The sequence below is a fragment of the Eretmochelys imbricata genome, chromosome 5 (assembly GCF_965152235.1).
Source record: "Eretmochelys imbricata isolate rEreImb1 chromosome 5, rEreImb1.hap1, whole genome shotgun sequence".
In the NCBI taxonomy this organism is placed as follows: Eukaryota; Metazoa; Chordata; order Testudines; family Cheloniidae; genus Eretmochelys; species Eretmochelys imbricata.
This window is the reverse complement of record NC_135576.1, coordinates 86944173-86971102: the sequence shown is the minus strand read 5'-3', so window position 1 is coordinate 86971102 and position 26930 is coordinate 86944173. Positions and strand designations below refer to the sequence as shown.

Below are 26930 nucleotides of genomic sequence, written 5' to 3'. Positions count from 1 at the left end.
GACAATGGTGTGCTTTCATAATCGGTAACACACATATATTGGTATTAGCTGTTGAGCAAGTTGAGCAACAGAGGAAGAATAATAAATATATTCCTGCTCTCCAAAATCACTTCACTATTCACAATGAGCTTAACCCTGTAGTATTTCCTCAGTCCTTACTCAGGCAAAAAATACCCTTTAATATGAATGAATGAAGACTGTGAAAAAAATGGTTTCAGAGTAGCAGCCGTGTTAGTCTGTATTCGCAAAAAGAAAAGGAGGACTTGTGGCACCTTAGACACTAACCAATTTATTTGAGCATAAGCTTTCGTGAGCTACAGCTCACTTCATTGGATGAAGTGAGCTGTAACTCACGAAAGCTGATCTCAAATAAATTTGTTAGTCTCTAAGGCGCCACAAGTACTCCTTTTCTTTTTGTGAAAAGAATGTAACTATTGATGAGAGAAATTATAATCATTCTTGTGCATCTACCATTTTTACCATCAATGCATTCCCACCAGAGTGAGAGTGGGAGGAAGAGGAAGAGAGAGAGAGAGAGGACAAAATGCATACTGGCCATCAGGGTAGAAGTTTATGATTCTAATTAAGAAAGAGTGTTACTACTTTTTTGCCCTTTACTATAGCCATTAACTCATATTTTGGTGAGTTTGTTACCTGAATATCAGTCTCAGTAGGTTTCCTCTTCTGCCCTTCAAGTAAAAATGTTATAAGAAAGGTAAATGAAAAGGCTGATTCAGTTTGTGACTGAAAATCTTCTAATTATCATTTTTCACAAAGTCAAAACACAAGTATGTTTTCAGAATTATTTAGTCCAAAATTTAGCTATACCCCCGAAGATACACAAGTCCCAAAATACAGCAGAGCTGTCATAAATCACAGAATGCTGCAGCTCCCTGCATGCCACAGAATCAAATTTTTCAGTGGTTCTCAACCAGAAAGTAGAGAAGTTTTGGATAAACCTAGCCAAAGTATTAGTTGCAAACAACAGGTTTGAGTTTTGCAAATTTGTTTATTGTTTAAAATTGTTCAATGAACACTCCATAGAAACAAATTTCAAACTCTATTCACTGCATGTATTCCTTAATCGTTATCACTTTAGTCACATGTATTGTTCCTGGTTGGATAACTGTCACTGTTAAAGAGGAGGAAATGAAGATCAAGTCACAAGGCCTCTGTTTCTTTTAGGGAGAGAGGATGGGAACAGTTTATGGAGTTAGGCAGAGCTAGGTTTGCCATTTGAATCAGGCTTTGCATGAAACAAAACTGCTGGAAAAATTAGGTTACTGTAAAATCATAGATAATGGGCCACATTTAAAACTATAGTTTTCTCATCACATTTGCACAGAGTTCTTGCAAGTGTATGTATTACCCTAGCTATACAAATTGTGGACAGACCTTTGTCCAGCTTACTTAATTGTTCCAGGGATTTTGTGTAGCCCTAGTATAAAGGGGGCCGTCACAAAGTCTTTGCTGCAATCACTTAACAGTATTAGTGCCAGGGCTCTGGCCTGGAGGCTGGGGATCATGATGTTACGTTGCTGTTCAGCATTGTCTCCCATCTTAATTAATGTGTCTACCAGGAACATTTCTTGAATTTACTAGTGTCCATTTTTTAAATTCTGTCTTTATAGAGCACAGCCATTGTCACAAACCCATTAGAAATTGTAACAAAAGTGTACGTATCTGGTCCCATTTAGGAAAGGGATAGTTGGATCCCTGTAATGGCCTCCAAGTCAGTGAAACATTTCAACACATCTGTCTGTCTGTTGTGTGAAATGTGAATTGTTTGTAGCTGTGTTTACTGGTCACCCGCAGATGGACTGAGCAAGAGAGGTAGTAGTTGAGGGGAGAAAGGAGTCTGCCAAAGAGACATATTTAGGTTCCATGGAGCTGCCAGGGGACAAGTCTAACATTGACACTGGCAGCAGAGCTTCATCCTCACAATCTGACATTTCAGCTACTGACAAACCACAGGAAACTGCTGCAGAGATGTATCTGTCTAATTTGCACCCTTTGAATAGAAAGAACAAGCAGCCAGGGGCTGAGAGCCATTATTTTTTGTAAATATAGAGGATGTGTTGCCCAACCACAGCATGATGCAGATGAGGTCAATATATCTGGGGAAGAGTATTCATCTGCAGCTGAGAAAGAAAAAAAAATGCCAGTTACACTTAAGGAGGATGAAATGGAGAAACTTCACAGAGGCAGCAGGAAAAAAAAACAACAGAACATGGAGCACAATACTACGGGGGGACTCTTATTATTAATATATAATTTCAAAACTTATTATTGCTATTTGTATTGAAGCAGTGCATTAGAGGCCAAGCAGGTCAGGGCTCCTTTGTACTGGGCACTGTAGAGAAAATGAAAGTCCCTGTCCAAAAGAACTTACACTCTAAAACATGCTGTGTGGAAAATTGACAACAACTGCCTTACTTATATGGATATCTTTTCTGGAGATCATTTACTTCATTTCACTGATAAGCTGAAGCCACCACAGCGTGAGAGAGATCGAGGATACTAGCTATCAGTACTTGGGAGCTGTCACTTGGATGACAGATAATATACCAGACAATTCAGAATTAGTGCTAGCTATGATACAGTATATGTTTTCCCCAAAATATCATTGCTGTTGCATATGATTACATGGAAGATATACTTAGGGGTGTCTGGCCTTCTCTGAAATCCAGTGTAGAAATTGTAGAGGGGGATCAGCTGGGCTACAGCAAGATTTTCAAGCAAAATTAAACCTATTGCTGTGCAAAAATGCATGCAACGGGTGGCTTTTGATTTCATGTACCTGGAACAGCATTATACTGCATGGAAGAGAAAGATGTGAGACCTTACAAAAGAAACTACTACTCCCACTTCCCCACACATACCCACAGACATAGAAACATGATTAATCAGTAGACTTTTCTTACTAACATAATCTGGGGACCTTTCTGATGTTCTCTTTAAATAAGTGAAAGTGATTTTTTTTTTTTTTTTTGCATAGAAGCGTAAGTGTCCATGCTACAGAATTCAACAACTAAATATTCTGTGGTTTCATGTTGTGAGCTGCATGTGCTCTCAGGCTTTGGAGTACCTCTGAAAAGAGGAGATGAAGAACAATTATATTGAGCATCATAGGTGACATTTGCTCATCTGTAGAGGGCCAGCACAAGCCTTATTCCACACCTAAATTCCACTTCTAGGGCTAAAGTGAGACTTAAGTGGTGTATAGATCCTATATTGGCCCTCCCAGCAGGGACAGATTTAATCCTTTTAGACGGTTAGCTCTTCAAATCAGGAATATTGTCTGCATATATGTGGATAAAGCACCCATATTACCATACTCCCTCCGTTCGCTGTATAAATCACAATTGCTATAGGAGGTAGAAATCATGCCAGTGAGGGTTGAAAGAGTGATTTAAATGGATCTACACTGATTTATACCACTGGAGGATCTAGCCTATGGTTTTCACTTATTAATGCAACAGTCCATCTTGAATGAGTTGCTACCGTGGAAGGTTATACATGTCTCCAGAGTGTCAAGACAAAACAACATCCTGTAACTCAGTTATTAGCTAGCAGTACTGACCAAAAAATGAATAAGTCACATCAGTTTACCCAAGAACCATCAGAGTGATATCCAAAATGGCAAATGGTAGCATACTATTTTTATTACCTACATATATCTGCAATGTTTAATGGTGATGGGCCAAATCCTACTCTTAAATACATTGGTGTAAATGTAGAGTAACTCCACTGAGTTCAACAGAATCACTCCAGATTTCATGTGGTTGTAGTATTTGGGAAAATATAACTCTTATTGAGAAGTAAATATTCTATGAAAAAGAGTATATGTTAACATTGAATGTTGCATAATATGATATATATGATTTCCAGAGTGGGAATGGAACTATAACAAGGGAATGGAGAATTAACATAAGGCTGTAACTGGGGAATGTACAATGTAATTTAATGACTGAGGAATCATTATTTTGGGCATTATTTCAGAATCTATAGAAGGTGGAGGTGTTCAGCACTTTGCTGCATACAGAAAGAGAATATGTGATTATAAGGACTGATGTAAAAGATTTATTGTCATGAGTTTGAGACAGTTGCATTAATTCTGATTAATGATGCCATTGCAATAGTCAGGTGGGTATAGCTGATCCCAAATGAGCACGAGTAAAACTCTACCCCACATCATACCTTCATATATTGTGTAAATACCAAGTATGTTACTTATAAACTATTTTTAAAATGCTTTAGATTGTCATTTTAAAAATGGTATTCGAGCTATTGCATTCATATGTTAAAAGCAAGGATTGTACAGCAGTGCTAAAATGACAGAAGAAGTGGAAAATCCCAACCACAGTGGATAAATCTTGTTTTTCATGTCAAGACTGAGCTTTTCTTTTTCTTTAAGGTAACTGTGTCTCTGAATAAAAAAAAAATCCCGCCAGTTGTTTTTCTTTTTAATGTATTCTCCCATCTTTCAGAGTATAGGAACACAAATGCTGCCTGGTTCCTTGTAATTTACCCATTGCTCCTGTTTTTCCTGAGTTGGGAGAGCGTGTGTTAATACTTGATTAGAACTTATTTATATTAATAACGTTTCAAATTTATTATATTTATTTAAATTTATAAAGTGAAGTTTCAACGCCAAACATATTGTGTGTGCGACTCTTATGTTCCAATAACTACTTGCCCATAAGGCTGAAAGTTAATTGCAATACACATACACACACCATATAAAAAAGGTAATTTCACTCAAAATAAATTTAGGTTTAAGAAACAGAGCAATAATTCTAAACTAGACATTAAAATCAACAAAATATCAAATAATATATAATAATGTTTTGCAGTTCTGTGGGACGACCAATTAATCATTTAAGCCTAATAATATCCCTGTTATGCAGGATAGCAGTATTAAAACAGACTTATGGACATGTAAATTGAGGCACAGAGAAGCCAATAGATATGTCCAAGGTAACAAAGTGAGCCAGTGGCAGAGCCAGAAATTGAATCTAATTGTCAACTCCCAGCTTGGAGCTGCTACTTCATTTTACACCAGACACTGTAGCCTTATCTATAGTTAAGGATTACTTTAACTAATTACCCACTCCAAGGTGAGTGTTCTCACCTACTTTCATCTGTAAGAGTTCAGCCCCATGATTAACTACTGCAGCGAGGTTATCAACAGAGGTGGGAACCCCATAGTTAAAGTTAAGATTTTGTTACAGTTATTTTTAGTAAAAGTCAAGGACAGGTCACTGGCAATAAACAAAAATTCACGGAAGTCCGTGATCTGTCTGTGACTTTTACTAAAAATAATGGGAAGGGGACTCTCAGGGTGAGGACTGAAGCCCGAACCCCGATGGTGAGGGAAGACAGCCCAAGCCCTGATGTGGGAAGTGGTGGGGTCCAGCAACTGCCACCATGGTGGCTGATAGTTCTGGAGCCACTGTCGTGGCTGACAGCTCTGTGGCCCCCGCTGCAGCCCCAGTGGCTCAGAGCTCTGGGGTCCCTGCCCCCTGAGCTGGCTGATGGCTCCGGGTCTCCACTGTCCCAGGGGCTGGGAGCTCCTGGTGCCTGTAGCAGCTGGGAACTCTGGATTCCCCCACTGCCCGCAGTACCTCGGAGCTCCAGGGCTGATGGCTGGGAGCTCTGGGTCCTCCTGCTGCCTGCCTAGTGTTGCCAACTTTCTACTCTCACAAAACCGAACACCCTTGCCCTGCCCCCTGCCCCACTCCATCACCCCTCCCTCTGTTGCTTGCTCTCCCCACCCTCACTCACTCGCTCATTTTCACCAGACTGGCTCGGGGGTTGGGGTGTGGGAGGGGTGAGGGGTGGGGCTGGGGGTGTGGACTCTGAGGTAGTGCCAGGGATGAGAGGCTTGGGGTGCAGGAGGTGTTGCCCTGGATTTGAGGGGCATGTATACCCCAGAATGTGATAAAACTAATTGCAACCACATTATGTGCATTCAGCCACCCTAAATTAATAAAATAAAACACCACATAGTTAATGGTTAATTTGGAGACAGGCTTTCAGAAGCAAGGTTAGATCTAGCTTGCAGTTTCTGCTAATCAGAATGGGAGGAGGGGACAAACAAGTAAACAATTAAAACTAAAAACCTTAATGGTTAAAAAACCTTTAGTCTAAATGCCTCTAATATTAAAAATTATTAAAAATTTAAAAAATAATAATACCAGAGGGGCCATTATAACCTATGTATTTTATAAAAATTAATTATAAAAAATAGCTAATAAAATGTACTTTAAAGCACTCCTCTGAAGCCATTTAAAAAAATCCATTTTTCCCAATATCCTTTCTCCAACTGGCCACAGAAAACCTGCTGTTAATTAGTCAATATCTTTCCAGATATTAGGTAAATATCTGGGATGTTCTAAACCTATTGCTTATGTTTGTGGGAGCTTAAATCTAATAAACTTCAGTTTTAAATAAAGCACACTGCCTTCCATAAATCTTATCAGATGGAAGTGCTGTAGTTCCTGTTAATTTATTGCTTACACCATGTCATAAATATAAAGGGAAGGGGAAACCCCTTTAAAATCCCTCCTGGCCAGAGGAAAAATCCTCTCACCTGTAAAGGGTTAAGAAGCTAAAGGTAACCTTGCTGGCACCTGACCAAAATGACCAATGAGGAGACAAGATACTTTCAGAAGCTGGGAGGAGGGAGAGAAACAAAGGGTCTGTGGCTGTCGGTAGGCTGCTTTTGCTGGGGATAGACCAGGAATGGAGTCTTAGAACTTTTAGTAAGTAATCTAGCTAGGTATGCGTTAGATTATGATTTCTTTAAATGGCTGAGAAAAGAACTGTGCTGAATAGAATGACTATTTCTGTCTGTGTGTCTTTTTTGTAACTTAAGGTTTTGCCTAGAGGGATTCTCTATGTTTTGAATCTAATTACCCTGTAAGGCATCTACCATCCTGATTTTACAGGGGTGATTCCTTTACTTCTATTTCTATTAAAAGTCTTCTTGTAAGAAAACCGAATGCTTTTTCATTGTTCTCAGAGCAAGGGTTTGGGTCTGTGGTCACCTATGCAAATTGGTGAGGATTTTTACTAAACCTTCCCCAGGAAGTGGGGTGCAAAGGTTGGAAGGATTTTGGGGGGAAAGACGTACCCAAACTATGTTTCCAAGTAAACCCAGTTAGAGTTTGGTGGTGGCAGTGGATATTCCAAGGACAAAGGATAAAATTAATTTGTACCTTGGGGAAGTTTTAACCTAAGCTGGTAAAAGTCAGCTTAGGAGGTTCCCTAGAGTTCAGAGTGGGGGAGGAACCTTGACACACCGGCTGAAGTAAAATAGTTAAGTTGCCCTTGTTGGGGGTTCTGAAAACCCTGGGTAATAAAGGGGGCTTCAGGTTGTGGGGTGAGGGATTCAGAGTATGGGAGGGGGCTTCAGGCTGAGGCAGGAGGTTGAGGTGTGGGAGAGGGTACGGGCTCTGGGCTGGGGCCAGGGATGAGGGATTTGGGGTGTAGGAGGGGGCTTCATGCTGGGGCTGAGGGTTTCATAGTGTAGGAGGGGGCTTTGAGCTGGGGCAGGAGGTTGCAGCGCGTGTGTGGGGGAACAGGCTCTGGGATGGGCCCAGAAATGAGGGGTTATGGGTGCAGGAGGGTGCTCCAGACTAGGGCAGGGGTTGCGGTGTGGGGGGTGTGAGTGCTCTGGCTGGGAGTGTGGGCTTTGGATGAGGGATTTGGGGTTCAGGAGGGAGTCCAGGCTGTGGCTGAGGGGTTCAGAGTGTGGGAGGGGGCTCCTGGCTAGGCAGAGGGTTGGGGTATGGGGGTGAGGTCTCTGGCTGGGAGTGCAGACTCTGGGGTGGGGCTGGGATGAGGGGTTTGGGGTGTAGGAGGGTGCTCTGGACTGGGACCGAGGGGCTTAGAAGGGAGGAGGGGGATCAGGGCTGTGGCAGGGGCATAGGGCAGTGTGAGGGCTCCAGCTTGGGGTGTGGGCTCTGGTGTGGGGCTGGGGATGAGGGGTTTGGGGTGCAGGAGGGTGCTCCAGGTTGAGACCGAGGGGTTTGGAGGACAGGGTGGGGATCAGGGCTGGGAAAGGGGTCGGGGCATGGGCGGGGCTCAGGGGTGCAGGCTCCGGGCAGTGCTTACCTCAGCAGCTCCCACAAGCAGTGGTATTTCCCCCCTCCGGCTCCCAAATCCTCTGCATGCTGCCCCATCTGCAGGAGCCACCCCCACATCTCCCATTGGCCGCGGTTCCCGGCGAATGGGAGCTGCAGAACCTCTGCTAGAGGCAGGAGCAGAGTACGGAGCCCCCTGGCTGCCCCTATGTGTAGGAGCTGCAGGGGGAACATGCCGCTGGTTCCAGGAGTCATGCGGAGCCATGGGAGGGAGCCTGCCTTAGCTGCCAACTGTTCTTCTAATGGCCCAGTCAGCAGTGCTGACCGGAGCTGCCAGGGTCCCTTTTTGACCAGGTGTTCTGGTTGAAAACCAGGCACCTGGCAACCCTATGCCCATGGTGCCTGAGAGCTCCTGGTTTCCCTGCTGCCTATGGTGGCTCCAAGCTTCAGGGCCCCCACCAGCTGACAGCTCTGGCACCGCTGCCTGGGGGCTCAAGTGGAAAATGTCACATAGGTCTCTGAAAGTCACGGAATCCGTGAATTCTGTGACCTCCATGACATAATCTTATCCCTACCCACAGTGCACAACAGACTATAGTGATCTTTCTACAATATTTATTTTTATTAGCAAACCAAACAAAAATACACACACTGCAATCTGTTAAAGGAGAGCAAAAGCAATACAGTACACATAGTATTTGCATTATTCACAGCATGCCTTGCAGAAAAAACCTCAAGTGTTTGTCATCATCCTCACCATCATCAGCACCACCAGTGGTTGTCATTATGGAGTCTCCCCCACCACAGCATGCAGGCCAGGATACAGATGTTGTAATGTGTTATGCTTACACCAACTGGGGTTCAACTCCTTTTTCTTATTTGAACACTTACACCTCACTACTTTTGGGGTGCCCTATTTTTCCTTTGTTATTTTCCTTTTACTTATTAATATTTCATAGAATCATAGAAGATTAGGTTTGGAAGAGACCTCAGGAGGTCATCTAGTTCAACCCCCTGATCAAAGCAGGACCAACCCCAACTAAATAATCCTAGCCAGGGCTTTGTCAAGCCAGGCCTTAAAAACCTCTAAGGATGGAGATTCCACTACCTCAGTACGTAACCCATTCCAGTGCTTCACCACCCTCCTTGTGAAATATTTTTATCACATTATCACCATGGTAACAGATAAGAAAGTCTAACATTTCACCCCAGCTATCAACAGTCATCTTGTGGTGTCTACTGATCTTTCATTGACATTATTATTCAACATTCACCGATATTTTCAAAACATCAGCATATCATTAACATAGATACAAAGTCAGCAGGTTTATTAATTTAGTTATCCTAAATTTTCTTAGCTTATTTATCCTAAATCCTAAAGCCTAATTTGGCTAAGCTAAATATTTTACAAGCCTGAGCCCTGTAGGCCCTATTACAACATTAATTCTTATATTTTTTAGGTTTTTATATTTTATTTTAAGAAATAGGATTTATTTGGTAGTGTGATCACCCGGGGGAGGCTTAGGAGGCGTTGAAATCCTAGTGAAGAGTATGACGACAGCGTGGAACTCTCTTGGAGCTAGAATTGCAGGCTGTCCACAGACTCAGGGAAAACAAGGCTCCCTCAATAGTTTGTGCCCAGTTTGAGTTGGGGACATGGAGTCTGCTGAGCCCTGTCCTAAGGCTATCTTAATCTCTCTCACTCTCTCTGTTTCCAGGGCCTCCAAGGAAGAGAAATGGACAAGAAGAAGGAAGCCTTGAAGAAACAGCAAGCAAATAGGAGGAAAGAAAGCAGTTAGGGTTCAAGTCACGGTCCTGTCGCTTACGGGGATGTTGAGCTCCTTGGAACCCTGAGCAGTGTGACCCCCCTGTAATTCAGGGTAAGGTCTCTGCCCTCTTGCCCTTTTGGCATTATACCCTGTTGGCAGTCTAGTCAGTTTGACAACCCTGTAACGAGGGTTCATGTCACGAGCCTCTCTTTTATGGGACAGATCGAGGCCTTTGGTACCTTGAGCTGTGTGGCCTCCCTGTAATTCAGGGTAACATCTCTGTCCTTCAGATTCTTGGTATTAGACCCCTGTAGCCAGCTAATATTAATGGACCTTCAATGGACAGTCCTGTAATTCAGGTGCATGTTGAATCCCTCTAGTTTAGAAAGGCTATCTTTGTGCCATTGGTATTGTGACTGGCTTGTAATTTGGCTTCAGGTCTCCACCCTCTTGCCCTGTTGGCTTTGTGGTCCGTTGGTAGTCTAGCTGGTGTGATCCCCCCTGTAACTAGGGTATAGGTCGCACCTCTCTTGATGATGGGGGCTTTAGAGCCAGTTTCATTCCATGGCCCATGTGACCACTCTGTAATCAGGTCTCTCCCCTTTTGTCTGTTGCAGTTACTCTCTTTTGTTCAGCTAGTCCAAGTGACTCCTCCGTTATTAGGGTAAGAGTTGCCATACTCTTGCTTAGGTGGGGGACATATCTTTGAGCTGTTTGACCACCCTGTAATGAGGGTTCAGATCAGCTCTTTTGGCCTCTTGATATTATGCTCTTGTGGCTGCCTAGTGAAAGGGACTCCCCTGTAATGAGGGTGTAAGTCACGTGGCCACGGTTTATGGGGGATATTAGGCTCTTTGGAACCCTGAGCAGTGAGACCTCCCTGTAATGAGGGCTCAGGTCTCTGTTGGCAGTCCAGTCAGCATGACAACCCTGTAATTAGGGTGCATGTAATGATTTTCTCTCTTTTATGGGACATATTGAGTCCTTTGCTGCATTAACCTGTGTGACCTCCCTGTAATTGAGGTTGTCTCCCTCATTGATATACATGGAGGATTGGGGGCATTTTAGTAATTTGGGCAGTGTGACCTCCCTGTACCTAGGGATCGAGTCCCTGCCCTTTAGTCTCTTGACATGATGCTACCATAGCCCGCTGGTCAGAATGAGCATCCTGTACGTAAGGTACAAGTCTCATCAGTTACTATTCATCATGTCCCCTCCCCACTCAAATAAACTATGTCCAGAGTAGCCCATTACACTCTTTGCCAGCTTGACTGGGATTATTCAGCCAAGCTTCATGATTCTACCCCACTTTGTTGTTGGAGACAAAAGATTTTGCAGCAGTTTTAAAAAAAGAGATTCCTTTGGCAGTTTTGGCATCCATCAGTGTAAGTGTTCTTTTTTTTCATTGCTCTTGTGATATATGTCCACTATTTCACACTGTTCTTAGTGATCTTACTGAATTTTGTATTAATAATTTTGAACTATGCTGTGTATGAGTTCTCATGTGGAAATTTGGAGATCTTGATTTTCGATTAGGATTTTCTTGGGAGTCGTTTATCTTTCTTGGAACTGTACTAATTTAACTAGCTCATTAGAGTTATTTCCCCTAAATTATATTGCATTATATTGTAGTCACTATTTATAATTTCCCTCTTAAATGCTGGGCAAAATTCTTGCTAAACACTGCTTTGATGTTGCCTGTGATTTCTATAGCTATGAATCATGGTTTCACCCCAGTTTTGCTTTCCAGAGATTGTACCCATTTTAGGTAATTTGAAAAATCTTGAGTTTATTTGAATACATTGTTATGTGTACAATCCTTTTGTCCTTTGATTTTGGAATTCATTTCTTACTGCTTTTAATAATTGTTTCTGGGTTTTGTTTTGAGAATTTTAAACTTCTTTGGAGTTTTGCTAAAAAATATTTTGCATACTCTTTCCAACCTCATAGGGACAACGGGACAATAAGAAAGTCCCCAACTAAAAAGTAAGAAAAAAGAGTGAAAAGGAACTATGGAAAAGTAGAGGGGAAACACATGCTGAGAGTATAATTATTGTTAATCCCAGTAATTATGAGATACTTCTAGCACAAATCACACAATAATCTTGTAACAAAGCCTGATGCCACCTCTATCCACATATTTATTCAAGTGACACCATCATAGGACCTAATCATATTAGCCATGCCATCAGGGGATTGTTCACCTGCACATCTACCAATGTGATATCTGCCACCAATGCCCCTCTGCCATGTACATTGGCCAAACCGGACAGTGTCTACACAAAAGAATAAATGGACACAAATCTGACATCAGGAATCATAACATTCAAAAACCGGTAGGAGAACACTTCAACCTCTCTGGCCACTCAGTAAAAGACTTAAGGGTGGCAATTCTGCAACAGACAAGTTCCAAAAACAGACTCCAATGAGAAACTGCTGAGCTTGAATTAATATACAAACTAGATACCATTAACTTGGGTTTGAATAGAGACTGGGAGTGGCTGGGTCACTACACATATTGAATCTATTTCCCCATGTTAAGTATCCTCACACCTTCTTGTCAACTGTCTAAATGGGCCATCTTGATTATCACTACAAAAGTTTTTTTTCTCCTGCTGATAATAGCTCATCTTAGTGAGCTGTAGCTCACGAAAGCTTATGCTCAAATAAATTGGTTAGTCTCTAAGGTGCCACAAGTACTCCATTTCTTTTTTTTTTAGCCTCTTACAGTTTGTATGGCAACTTCTACCTTCTCTGTATGTGTGTGTGTATATATATATATATTCTTACTATATGTTCCATCCTATGCATCAGATGAAATGAGCTGTAGCTCACGAAAGCTTAAGCTCTAATAAATTTGTTAGTCTCTAAGGTACCACAAGTACTCCTGTTCTTTTTGCGGATACAGACTAATACGGCTGCTACTCTGAAAATAATCTCACACAGTGAGTAAAACTTAAACAAACTTAGTTTCTTACAGGAGTTCCTAAAGCAATATTAAGTATTTCTTTTGTACTTTATAATAAATATAGTTAAAAAACCCTTTTTTTTATTCTCTTCAGGTTTATAACAACATCCATCACCATAGCATCTAAATGCATTGGAAGGATAAATTCAACAAAGTGACTGGCATCTCTCACCTAATAAATGCTGTTAAAAGGCAGTAGTATATAACAAACTGAATCTCAATTCACTAGTCATATGAAAAGAAAATTGTTGATGAACCACAACACTAATGACTGAAGTTTCCTGCTGCATCCTTTCACTGTTTCTATAACTACGTTTATACACTGATAATACTATCTAATATGCATGTGTAAAGGTCTTAGCAATCAGCCTAGAAATCACACTTTGTGCATCATACATTCACATTCTGGTTAAAAAGCAGGACAGGGTGTTTGGATTTAATTTATTAAAGTTAACCTTTACCATTCCTTCATAACCCTTTTGATGTCACTATTTAGGAATCTGGGCTTTACGTTTTGCAAATCATTTTGACATTCTTAATCTATTAGCTGTAGCAAGGTGTTCAAAGCTCAAGAACCATTTAGAAAGGATATAAGAAAGAACTAAGATGCCTTGAGGCAACCCTACAGAGACCACGAAAGAAGTTATATATTGCCGTTTTACACACTATTTACACTTCTCCCTTCTCTCAGCCCATAAGAAAAAACTCTTTTAATACCAGAACAGTGCCATAGTTACGTGACGTGGAATTCAACTAAATTTCTACCTATTTTGAGATGCTGGCCAATTAGAAAATGTCAGCAGAACTGGAAAATTTCCATCTAAATGTTGATTTCATCTTGATAAGTAACAAAATATTTCAAATGTATGTTTTGTTGAGGTGACTACTTGGTTTTAGGTTAAATGGAACTTAAAGTGAGAAGAGGATGCTGGCAGGGATAGAGTCCTGTGGTTTGCTCATGAACAGTGGGAGAGAAAAAAGGACAACCTGTCACAAGACCCACTGAAGAAAGGGCCAGAGACAAAGAAGGAGAACCAGTGGAGAAAAGTAACACAAAGAACTAAGGGAAGACAAAGTCATGGAAGAGTTACAGAGTCCAGCAGGTGGCTTATAACCAACTATAACACATACTACTGATATCTGAAACATGCTTGTAACATCTATTCATCACATAATAATGCTGCACAAACTATTTATAAATGTACCCTTAATATAAACAATGACCTTGAAGTATTATTGATTTATGGGAGAGTTCAAAATGTCTGAAGAGAAAATGCTTTCTGTGTAGCCAAGATCAATAATCTCCTAGGGGCCTTATGAGTCCCAAGTAGTGGATATTTTTCCTTCTGAAGAGAGAGCTACATTTATGAGGGAAGTATGTAACAGTAGCAAATAGGAGTTTGCAGTGAACTAGCATCCATCTACTTGATACAATTGAGCTTAGGATGTAAAGAGCTGGATAGTAAGGAAAACATTGCTAGATGATGCAGAAATAGATAATATCTACGCATAAAATATTATTGATTTTAATATTCAGGTAATTAAGCTGACAAATCTACTTCCATTTGCAATTTAGGTAAAAAAAGGCAATGATTGATAGCCATTTCATTCAGACAATTAAGCAAATACTTACTATATGTGCAGCCGTATACCTCAATACGCATTCCAATTCTACCATTGGGATTCCAGTCCAAGGGGACAAAACGGAGAAATCTTGCGTTGATGGAATGTTGAAGCTTATTGTGCACAACACTGTCTGCATTTGTGTTTCCTGAAAAAGCCTAGAAGAAAACAAAAAAGGATCAACAATACCCATACTGCATATAAAAGTAAACAGAAGCATTATTGGCCTTCTTTTCATTTTAGGGCCTTACCCTACAAACACTTATGGATGTGAGTAAATTTACTTATGTGGGTAGCCCCATTGAATTCCATGGAAATACTCACATGAGCAAACTCACTCAGATGCTTAAGTGTTTTCAGAATCAAAAACTTAGTAATGTATCTATCCATCCAACAATTTATATCATGCTCATTTGAGTGTCTTCAATCTTTCACAGTTTAAGTAAGTGAAACTGTTGTGGTTTTTTGTTTTGTTTTGTTTAAATGCCCTAAGAACTCGATGTTGTTATATCCCTATGTGTCAGGGTATTATGCCGTCTAAAATTCCCTGAGATATCATGGATAAGTTATTATTATGCTCAAAGGGAGTTTAAAATCCAATACCTTGTTGTACTTTGGCTGTGAACTGTAGTAAAACCCATTACTGTTTCTAGAGAGAAAGCTCATCGTGCGAATAGGACTCTAGGTTGCCAGCTACTGGAGACACCTTTTTGTAATAAGAAAAGGAGTACTTGTGGCACCTTAGAGACTAACAAATAAATCTGTTAGTCTCTAAGGTGCCACAACTACGCCTTTTCTTTTTGCGAATACAGACTAACATGGCTACTACTCTGAAACCTTTTTATAATAAGAATTTAAATATAGCAATGTTGTATTAAATCTGCGCTTGTACTGTATTTAATAGGTAAAGGGAGAAAACAGTTTTTTTAAAAGTTTGTATTGGCCACAATAATAATTTTATTTTATTTCTTGCAAGCTGTACCATTGCTTTAGTTAATGAAAGAAAATAAGTGAAACATCTCCTCTACTAAATACTACAAACTTAGGTATTTTAAAAACCAAAATAATAAAGTTAGTTTTCAGTAGTGGATGCTTAGTTTCATTTTTTTTTATCATTGAGGTTTGTGATACAAAAACATGCAGCAAAATATTCAAAAAAGATAAATTTTGGGTTTCTCTGTTTGACAATTTAGACAGAGATTGCTATCCCTGAAATATGTTGGTTAACTGAAGCATAGCAAATAGGATACATTTCCATATGAGGACCACAGGAACATCTTAAATTTGAATGATCAGTACATCTCCGTTTCCATTATGTTTTGATTGCCTAGGAGACATTTGCTATCACTGTATGCCATGGATTTGTTGTGACCGCAAAATGAGATTTTAAAAAGGAACATTCTGGGTTACACTTCTCACCCCATCTTTCTTTTGAAGTGGTGGCAATTCATCATGAGTCTCCCTACATAAAGATAAAGCTTCCCGCTTTCCCTCCCTCATCCTAGTGGAATTTCAAATTAATTGTTAGCTCAGAACATTGAGTATGAAGAAACAGCTAGTGAACAGGCTCATTAGAGCTAACCTATTAAGTCGGTAATAAGTAATGAGAGTCAGCAACTTTAAATATCTACACCATTTGCAGCTTCATGCTTTATAATCTCACTCTCACAGTAGAAAGCAGAAACATTCTACAACAAACACAGGAGAACTGCCACTATTTTCAGTATGAGACCCTTCCTAAATTCTTGTCCCTTCGAATCATATTTGTAGTCAGATGTAACTGCTATTGAATGTGCCAATTAGTTTGTTGACTGAACCAGAACCCGAGCCCCAGAAGTTTAAGTGCTATGTGCAAATTAAGTGTTCCATTGAGATTTCAATTTTTTCTAAGATCGTTTCTGGAAGGCATGCACCCAGCAAAGATGAGTTGTTAAGTTTTGGATAAAGTATGTAAATGTCTGATTTGTTACAGGAGATACTTGAGCCATGTGCTCTTAATTTAAAATTAGGTTTCTAAAAAAATAATCTAAAAGTGGAACATATTCTCCTTTACAACACTCTAAATGGTCAGTTTTGAAAATAAGATTTTCCAGCAGTTTTACAATGCTTTTACCTGGAAAGAACAAATTCTAAAGTATATCAGTTGAGTCAAGTATTACATGTACTTCTAGAACTGCTTGATGTTAAGCATTTAAAAGATTAAAAATACTATCCTGGCCTGTTGTGAGCACTTTTCAGTTTGAAGAGAGAGAACAGAAATTAACTTCTGCACTCAGCCTGTTTCTCTTTATTGGTCTATAACTGCTAGAGCCTGATAGGAAGCCTATGGAAATAAATGGAAGTCTTTTTAAGGAAGTTGTCATGCTCAACATGATGACAATATTCTTGATTCAGTTGTGGGATACAATTTCTGTTTTACAATCCAGTTTTCCAAATATTTAAGCAAGTGTGTCACTTTACTCATGTGTTTAACTGATTATACAAGAACATAAGAATGGCCATACTGGATCAGACCAACAGTCCTTGTAGCCCCATATCCTGTCCCTGACAGTAGCTAGTGCTAGATGCTTTAGAGGGAATGAACAGAACAGAGAAATTCTGCATGATTCATCTTCTGTTGATGATGAATGTTAGATACAGTTCCAGCTTTTGACAGTTGGAGGGTTAGGGACACCTGGTGTGTGGGGTTGTATGTCCCTAACCACCTTTTTACATCAAGTTCCATTGATGTAACTATGCTCCAGAAACTTACCTGAATGTTTTTGTTGTTGAACTCATGTATACTTTTGGCCTTAACGACATTCCATGGCAACGAGTTCCACAGGTTGACTACATTGTGTGAAGAAGTACTTCCTTATGTTTCTTTTAAATCTGCTGCCTATTAATTTAATTGAGGGAACTCTGACTCTTGTGTTATGTAAAGGGGTAAATAACACTTCCTTATTCACTGTCTCCATTCCATTCATGATTTTATAGATTCCCCCCTTTGTCATTTCTCTTCTAAGCTGAAAAGTCCCAGGCTTTTTAATCACTTCTCAAATGGAAGCTGTTACATTTCCTAAATCATTTTGTTGCCCTTTTCTGCATCTTTTCCAATTCTATCTTTTTTTGAAATGGGGCAATCCATTGTACTATTCAAGGTGTGGGAATACCATGGGATTTATATAGTAGCATTATAATATTTTCTATCTTCTTATCTATCACTTCCTGAATGGCGTCCAACATTCTGTTAGTTCTTTTGACTGCTACTGTACATTGAAAGGCTGTTTCAGAAAACTATCCACAATGACTCCAAGCTCTGAATGGTAACAGCTAATTTAGACCCCCATCATTTTGTATGTATAACTTGGATTATTTTCTTCCAACTTGGCACTTATCTACATTGAATTTCCTTTGCCATTTTGTTGCCCAGTCACCCAGTTTAGTGAGATTCCATTGTAAATCTCCAGAATCAGCTTTGGATTTAACTATATCGAGTCATTTTGTATCACCTGCAAATTTAGCCACTTCACTGCTCTTCCCCTTTTCCAGATCATTAATGAATATGTTGAACAGCACAAGTCCCAGTACAGATCTTTGGGGGACCCCACTATTTACCTCTCTCTATTCTGAAAACTGAGCATTTATTGTTACGCTTTGTTTCCTATATTTTAACCAGTTACTGATTCATGAGAGAATCTTCCCTCTTATCCCATGAGAGCTTAGTTCGCTTAAGAGACTTTGGTGATGACTATAGTCTAAGTACACTATATCCACTGGATCACCCTGGTCTACATGCTTGATACCCTGAAAGAATTCCCTTTACAAAAGCTATATTGACTTTCCCCAAGAAATTGTCTTCATCTATGTCTGATAATTCCATTCTTTAGCACAGTTTCAACCAATTGGCATGGTACTGAAAGTAGGCTTACTGGTCTGTAATTGCAAGGATAGCTTATAGAGCCTTTAAAAAAAGTCACTTATACATTGATCTTGTCATTAGATACAGGAGCTGAATTAAGTGATAGGTTACATACCGCAATTAGGAATTCTGCAATTTCATATGTGAGTTCCTTGAGAACTCTTGAGTGAATACAATCTGGTCCTGATAATTTATTGTTTAATTTATCAATTTGTTCCAAAACATCCTCTATTGACACCTCAATCTCGGACAGTTCCTCAGATTTGGGCAGTTCCTCAGATTTGGACAGGACAAGGAGTAATGGTCTCAAGTTGTAGTGGGGGAGGTTTAGGTTGGATATTAGGAAAAACTTTTTCACTAGGAGGGTGGTGAAACACTGGAATGCGTTACCTAGGGAGGTGGTAGAATCTCCTTCCTTAGAAGTTTTTAAAGTCAGGCTTGACAAAGCCCTGGCTGAGATGATTTAATTGGGGATTGGTCCTGCTTTGAGCAGGGGGTTGGACCAGATGACCTCCTGAGGTCCCTTACAACCCTGATATTCTATGATTCTATGATTGATTCTATGATTTGTCACCTAGAAGGAATAGCTCAGGTGTGGGGATCTGCCCCCATGTCCTCTGCACTGAAGACGGATGCAAAGAATTCATTTAGCTTCTTTTCCTTTAGTGCTCCGTCAGTGCATTGATCAGCCAGTGGCCCCACTGACTGTTTGCATCAGACATAGGAAGCCTGCTACTTAAAAAAATCCTTAGCTAGTTGCTCTTCAAATTCTTTCTTGCCCTGACTTATTTTACTTTACACTTGACTTGCCAGAGTTTATGCTCCTTTCTATTTTCCTATCTAGGATTTGACTTTCAATCTTTTACTCTGCTGTTAAGCCATGGTGGCATTTGCAGTATACATTTAAGTTTAACCCTCCATCATGGTGTTTTAAAATAGCCTCTAGGAAGTTTGAAGGCATTTCACCCTTGTGACTGTTCCTTTTAATTTCCATTTAACTAGCTTGCTCATTTTTGGAGAGTTCCCCTTTTTGAAGTTAAATGCTACTGTGATGGGTTTCTTTGGCTTTTTTCCCCTTACAAGGATGTTAAATTTAATTACATTATGGTTGCTATTACCAAGTGATTCAGTTATATACACCTCTTGGACTGGCTTCACTTAGGACTAAATCAAGAATTGCCTCTTCCCTTGTGAGTTCTAGGACAAGCTGCTCCAAGAAGCAGCCATTTACGGTGTCTATAAATTTTCTCTCTGCATCCCTCTGCATTTTACTATCACCATAGTTGTCCTGGTCATGTAGTCAGTAGTATATACCTACTGCTATACTCTTATTGTTCAAGCATGCAGTTTCTATCCATAAAGATTCTATGGTACAATTTGATTTAGTTAAGTTTTTTACTTTATTTGATTCTATGCTTTCTTTCATATATAGTGCCACTCCCCCACCAGCGCAACCTACTCTGGTATTACAGTGTCCCATTGATTATCCTCATTCACTAAGTTTCCGTAATGTCTACTGTATCAATATCCTCATTTAATGCTAGGCACTCTAGTTCACCTATTTTAGTATTTAGACTTCTAGCATTTGGATATAAGCACTTGTACATTTTGTCAACATTCAGTTGCATGCCTTAATATGTTCTATTAAAATGGGACTTTGTTTGACTATTCCTCACTAGCTCCTAACTGTAATTTACCAACTTCTTTCCCATCCTCTTTATTAGGTTAGCGAGTGCCCCAGTTAACAAATTCATCCCTAATGGAAGTCTCCACTGAAACCGTGTGCTCTTCCTCACCTGTTGGCTTTCCCGCAGTCCTTAGTTTAATTGTGGGATTTCTCTGTTACATTGGTCTAGTTTGGGGCCTATCAGCAGGCAGAAGAGTCCTCACAACCTGCAAATTTTGGCTTTGACTACAAGCACACTTGCACCCCATGAACATTCATACTACGTATAATAAAAAATAGTTTAAAGGAGCTTTATTAAACCTGTAAAGTCAAGCACTCAAAAATTAGGAAATCCAACAATTAACGTTTCCTGTGCATCCTTAATTCTGCACACTTCACATGGATTATGACCATCTCTAAATATGTGATCACATGCTATTTCCCTCCCCCCACACAGGTCCCTTATATCATTCAGTACACAGAAAGGACAGTGCTCATTGAATGAACAGCTATTCAATATCTTGTTTTTTCATTGTTCTTCAGCATGAAGCCCTATTATTGCAGACTTATCAAATGCTTTCCTGAAGACAGAATTATTAATTTCCTCATGGGCTTTTCTATGGCACATGTCAGCCTCAATTCTGTTATTTCCTAACTTATGAACCATTATCATTTTAACCCCAATTTATTGTTCCCAGTCGCCTTGTCCAGCTAATCCCGGTTCCTCCATTCCTGGTTTCTCATCCTATGTTTCTGTATGCCATTGACCCTGGCTCACATTCCCCCTCTCCATTGGCTCCCAGTTCTGTCCTCCCTTCCTGGGCTGCTCATACTATCTCAGTGTCTTCCAACCACCAATCTCCTTGCCTCAGTCTCTTTACCAGTCCAACACCTCAGGTTCCTTGTCCCAATGTACTCCCCTCTCCTACCCTCCAAGTCACCTCCACACTGCCTGGGCCTGGAGGGGGTTGTCTCACTGAAAGTACAGGAAAGACTGACTCCCTGATCTCAGTTCAGCTGTCTGGAGCTAGACCCAGAATGGCCTGTTGCAGCCCAGGGCTAAAACTGCAGGCAAAGCTGTACTCAGACCTGGGATAGAGCATGCCCAGCATGAACAGAATCTTCTAAAACTGAAGAAGTATCTACTGAACATGTGTGAACTGCAATTTTTCAAAGTCTTATAAACTTGGCCAAATTCTGGTGGATTTCCACAGGGACAGCTAAAAGCACACCCTTCACACAATGGCCAGCACCCTGGCAAATTTTAAGTCCATCTTCCAAAGCATGGGGATGCTAGAGCTTTTCAAATAAAGGTCACCAGAATTTTTCAATGCGGGCAAAATAACACAGTTCATCCTTGCCTAGTTCCTGGAAACTGCTGAACTGTTTTGGCTGAAAAATCCTTCAATTTTCCTCCTGAGGCAAATTCCTGGCCTGAAAAATTTCAGCCTGAATGATCAAAGTTTGACAGAGTTACAAGCAACTGGAAACAGGGTTGTATGATGGGAAATGTGAGCAACCTCAATAAAAGGTGATGCTATAATATAAATCAAAATATGCATCTTTTAAAGAATGTGGCATAAGTGTAGAAACACAGTCACTGCAAGATTACAGCAAAGTGTTAACACAGATGGACGTTCCTTCTGCCCATCTCTGTTGTCTGCCCAGATGGAAGTCAAAGATCATTTTCTACAAAACAAAAGGTATAATTCTAAGGTCATATCCAAAATTCCTTTTTCCAGTAACGTCGGTTCCAGTGTGCAACGTGGAGGTTAAGTCCATTAATGGCTATTAGCCAGGATGGGTAAGGAATGGTGTCTCTAGCCTCTGTTTGTCAGAGGTTGGAGATGGATGGCAGGAGATAAATCACTAGATTATTTTCTGTTAAATTCACTCCCTCTGGGGCACCTGGCATTGGCCACTGTCGGTAGACAGGATACTGGGCTGGATGGACCTTTGGTCTGACCCAGTATGGCCATTCTTATGTTCTTATGTTGTGGGTAAGATATTGGTGTACTGAAGCACTGACTGATGTGTTCTTCAGGACCATGTGGGTTAAAAGATACTGCACCATAAATGCATGTTTTATTGGCATTATTTAAACAATCTTAGTTGTTTTTCAAATGGACAAATATTGCATTAAGATCCCAATATAAGGCCATACCATTCCTTAGAAGAGAACAAATGTGCAAAGGGGACTAAAAACACAGTGACTCCAATTAAAATGCCCTTCTTCGCAAAGTCCTAAAAACTCTAACCCTTTCCTCCCCTGAGAAGTGTTAGCGCATGAGTCAGGTAAAAATCAGAAACAAAAAAAACACATCAAAATATTTAAAATTGAAACAAAAACAATAGTTAACAAGACATGCCAAAAACTTCACTGCTCAATTGCACTGCTTTTCATGGCATCCAAATTCTCATCCTTCATCTGCACATTGTTTGTTGACAGAGGTGACCATTAAAAAGTCACCAATTACATGTACATTTATTTTATTAACAAATCTACATTTCTTCTCTAATTTTAACCAGGGGATTTACAAAACTGCACCAGTATAAAAAAGACAGGTTCTGTGTGCATCACTTTGTTAAATATAATGTTGCCAGAAAATAACATGTAGTCAAAATACTTAGCTCTGATATAACACTTTTTAGCTATAGATTTTAAAGCATTTTAAAAATGATAGTAAATATCATCATCTCCGTTTCACAGATGGTGAAACTGAGACACAGCTGGTTAAATGAGTTGCCAAAGGTAACACAGTAGGTCAAGGAGAAAGCCAGGAATAAAACCTATATCACCTGACTCTCAGGGTTAAAATATTTGCAATACCTCTTTGCAAGTAGTTATGTAACCACAATTTTTATGTTGCTCCCTTAACTTGTATTAAAGAATAAACCAGATGTTCCCTGTACGTAGGCAAAAGATAAAATGTAAAAGATTTGAATGGTGACCACCATACTTCAGGATTGAAATCTATTTAGACTCTCCCACCTGAGTCTCCTATTGTCAGCCATCTCATTGTATTACTTATATGTGGTTTGAAAGCTAAATTTAGTCATGTTCATGTTTAGGATCATATTAATACTGATGTATTACTTTCAGTCAGTTTGGGCATGTAATTTCACCACAGCACAACTACCAAGGATTTAGATGGACAGCCTGCACACTACTGTTAGTGCCATCTTTCCTAGATCAACTCTCTCACCTGTCACTCTTTGACAGCCTCACTTCACTCCATCATTTTTCTTGACACTGATGCTTCAAAACCACAAAATAGTATCAAATGCTTAAACAGACCTTAACAAAAAGGACTTATGAGGATGGAAGGTTTTTATTTTATTTGTATTAGATTTAGATAAAGATATCTAAGTGCCACAAATATATTGAGGTGCACAGCAGCCCAGAACCAAATTAGGGCGAAATTTCACATGAACAACAAAAGTCATAACACCTGTGCCAAATTTCAGGACAATTTTGCAAAACATGTGGTCACTAGAACTTTTCAAATAAAAGGTTGCCAGAACATGGGCAAAACAACATTTTTTCCTAGCTTCTCTCAGAAATGACTGAACATTTTTGGCTGAAACGTTAAATAAATAAAATCAGCCCAAACCAAAATTTAAACCCAAATAGTGAAAGTTTGGCAAAACTATAAACACCTGAAAACAGGTTCTTATCATGGAAAGTATTGGGCAACCTTAATGATAAATGGTGCTATCAACCCCATCTATTATAGGTGTTTCCATAAAATATAAATAATCATGATAACTGTGATTTTGATTGTTGAAATTATGGTATCCTAGGTGAATTGATCATAGTAAAAAATTACTAAATATGTAATTTATTTTCCTTAAGCAAAATCCAATACAGACCAAAGTGCCTTTAAAAAATTCTTTAAAATATACTCTGTTGAAGACACACTACCAAGCTTAATAGTGCAAATATATTTGGAAATTGTATGCAATTCTTTCATTTATATATTATAAAAATACACACTTAACTGAGAAAACCTACAAAAATTAAGCACTGTGCAGGTGTTGTAGAAGAATTAAAAAAAAAGTGGCATGGAAAAAAAATTTAAACTCAAATTTCCCTGAATTTACAATTTTTAAAAAGTGAGAAAAGGATCATTTCAACAATTTGCTGCAGACAATAATCCTTATTTTATGAAGCTGAAATTTATTAAGTATCTGATTCAGCAACAATATCTAAAGCCTTTTCGAACACGCAAGTATTGGAAAGTAACAACAGCTACTTATTCCATGATGGGTCAGCGAAAGCTTGGTTCACTGAAGAAAGCAATTAAAACCTTCAGCTCCATAATGAGGCATTATATTGCTGCTTTGCAGTCGCAGAGTTCACCTCAAAATCATCCCAACTTCCTGAAAACAACAATTCTTGATTCTTGGAGCAGTCCATCTCGTGATCCAGTTGACCTTATAATCCTTGGGCACAGGGGTTCTCAAACTTAGTGCACCATGACAACACAAATTTCTGACAAGAAACATTTATACATGACACCAGGAGTGGGGACCAAAGCCTGAGCCTGCCCGAGCACCACCGACCAGGCCAGGGGGGCCAAAGCCCGAGGCCTGCCACCCAGGGCTGAAGCCCTCAGGCTTTGGCCCCTGGCAGTGGGGCTCAGGCTTTGGCCTTGGGTGGTGGGACTCAGGCTTTGGCTTTGTCCCCGGGTCCTAGCAAGTCTAACACCAGCCCTGGTGACCCCATTAAAATGGGGTTGCGACTCACTTTGGGGTCCTGACCCACAGTTCGAGAACTGCTAGGCTAGAATATCTTTTCCGGTATGATCCCCAAAGGGGAGATAGTGAATCAGAGCCCAGGACTGATCTGGGTAAAACAATTCACTGGGAGGAAGGACCTTTTGTTTTCATTTGCAGTGAAGACAATCCCATGTAGGTGGAAACCTGTTGGAAAGGTCCCCCCTGAACTTTTTTAGAAGGTGGTATACTTATCTTTGGGCTGTACAACCTTCTCAATCTCCTTAGTTGAGTTTTACATTGGTGCTATCAGGCAGTGGGAACCTGACACATTCTGGCTGGAGTCCCTTTAAAATTCATTCCTGGATGCTTAGTTATTTGGGGAAGAATCCAGCAACACATTAGGACACTGAGCAACTCATATGACAGGCTCACTGAACCCCAACAAGAGAAGTCTCTCTCAATACATTAAGACATTGCTGCTAACATAGAGGGAATTGCACCTTGGAATGAGACTCTGTCTCAATGACCACATAACCTGGGAGGCCTGTATAACTTCCTTTGGCCAGCAACTGCCAAAGCTCCTTTTCAGCTCAATAGGGGACTCAGTGGAGTTGATCTAAAATTAATAGCTTAAAGTTTGGAGTTTTAAACTATGTACCTTAATAGGCTTACAACTGCTGCCATTTATACTTAGTGCATTTCACTCTTTAATTGCCATGTTTATCCTGTAGCATGCTCTTGTTAGGTTCTATCCCTAGGAAATCTGTTTAACAAGCTATTTGATTTGGTAAGGCCAGTGTCATTGCATGGAAAAAGCTTTTGACTGGCTAACGAGCATGCTCAATAGATCTGAAAGTATGAAGAGGAACTATTGGCATGACAAGGCTTCTATATGGGAAATACTCTATTCATAATGGAGGTTGTTTAAGCTTCTTCAAGTCCTTTCTGACCTGGGGGTTCCTGTGGGACTCAGCACTCACTCTCACTGCTTACATACAATATATCTTACTGCAGACATCCAGTGACAACTCTCTGTTGTTGTATTCATACAGAAGTCACCTTGTGTCCTATCTCATTCATTCTAATACAGCACTGAGTTACAAAATAAGTAAAATAATTTGCCACCATTAGAGGGACCCCTTGTAGCAATACAAACATAAATTTATGCTACATGTTACATCACCCCTTAAAAATCAACACAATAATTCTAACCAAACTTCATTAATTTCTGGAGTGACGTGACCGTGCAACTATGAAAATATCATGTTTTGTTTGATCACTTTAAAGAAAAAACAAATGCATTTCTCTTTGTGAATATATGCACACTCAGAAAGCCTGTAAAGACCAAAAGGTGAACTGAAATTTTGTACTAACACTCACAATATAAGAATATTTAATTACCTTTGCCTTTGAACAAGATCTTCAAGGATTAGCTAACTCTAACTGATACAAATACAGATATCTATATTTTAAAACATACGGTCAACTGAGAAACACAATAATTTGACTTTTGATGTTCTCAAAAACAACTATGATGATCTTTGAGCATACCAACCAAAATATTTTTTATACAAATGTGTTGATTGTTTAATTGAATCACTTTGCTCTGAAAATGAAATGAAATCTTCTTAGGTCTAGAGGATCATAAGTAATATAATGGTGCAATACAAAGGTTTCCTATTCAATTTATTTCTGTGGCCTATCATTTTCCTAGATGAAGTCTTGTAGTTATTGGCTTTCAAAAGAAATGCCAGTGTACAAATCATTCTGCAGATCTTAAGCTTGGTCTACACTTAAAATTTAGGTTGACATAATTATGTTACTGGGGTGTGACAAAGCTACACCCCTGAGTGATGTAGCTAAGCTAACCTAACTCCCAGCATATGCACAGTTAGGTTGATGGAAGAAGGCTTCTATCAACATACCTACCATTGCATGGGGAGGTGGTGTTCCTACATCAACAGAAAAATTTCTTCAGTCAGTGTAAACTGTGTCTAGACTATGGGGCTTTGCTGGCATAGGTGCAGTGATGTAGCTATGCTGGTATAGTCCCCATAGTGTAGACTTGGCCTAACCCACCACGTTGAACTTACAATGCTATACTACACTGCTTGTTAATAGTAATTATGGTCAGATCCTTGTGTTTCCACAGCTTCAGGATTGGCAAAAGAAAGCACCCTCTTCCCAGTGA

General features: G+C 39.8%; 1 protein-coding gene across 1 annotated transcript in view; it reads right to left on the bottom strand.

Annotated features, from left to right (window-relative positions):
- The window catches only part of CNTNAP4 (contactin associated protein family member 4), a 292066-nt gene that overhangs the window by 105371 nt on the left and 159765 nt on the right, over window positions 1-26930 (bottom strand). The window contains exon 4 of the mRNA XM_077816377.1: window positions 14461-14608. Within this exon, the coding sequence (XP_077672503.1) occupies window positions 14461-14608 (148 nt within the window). The remainder of the gene's footprint in view (window positions 1-14460; window positions 14609-26930) is intronic.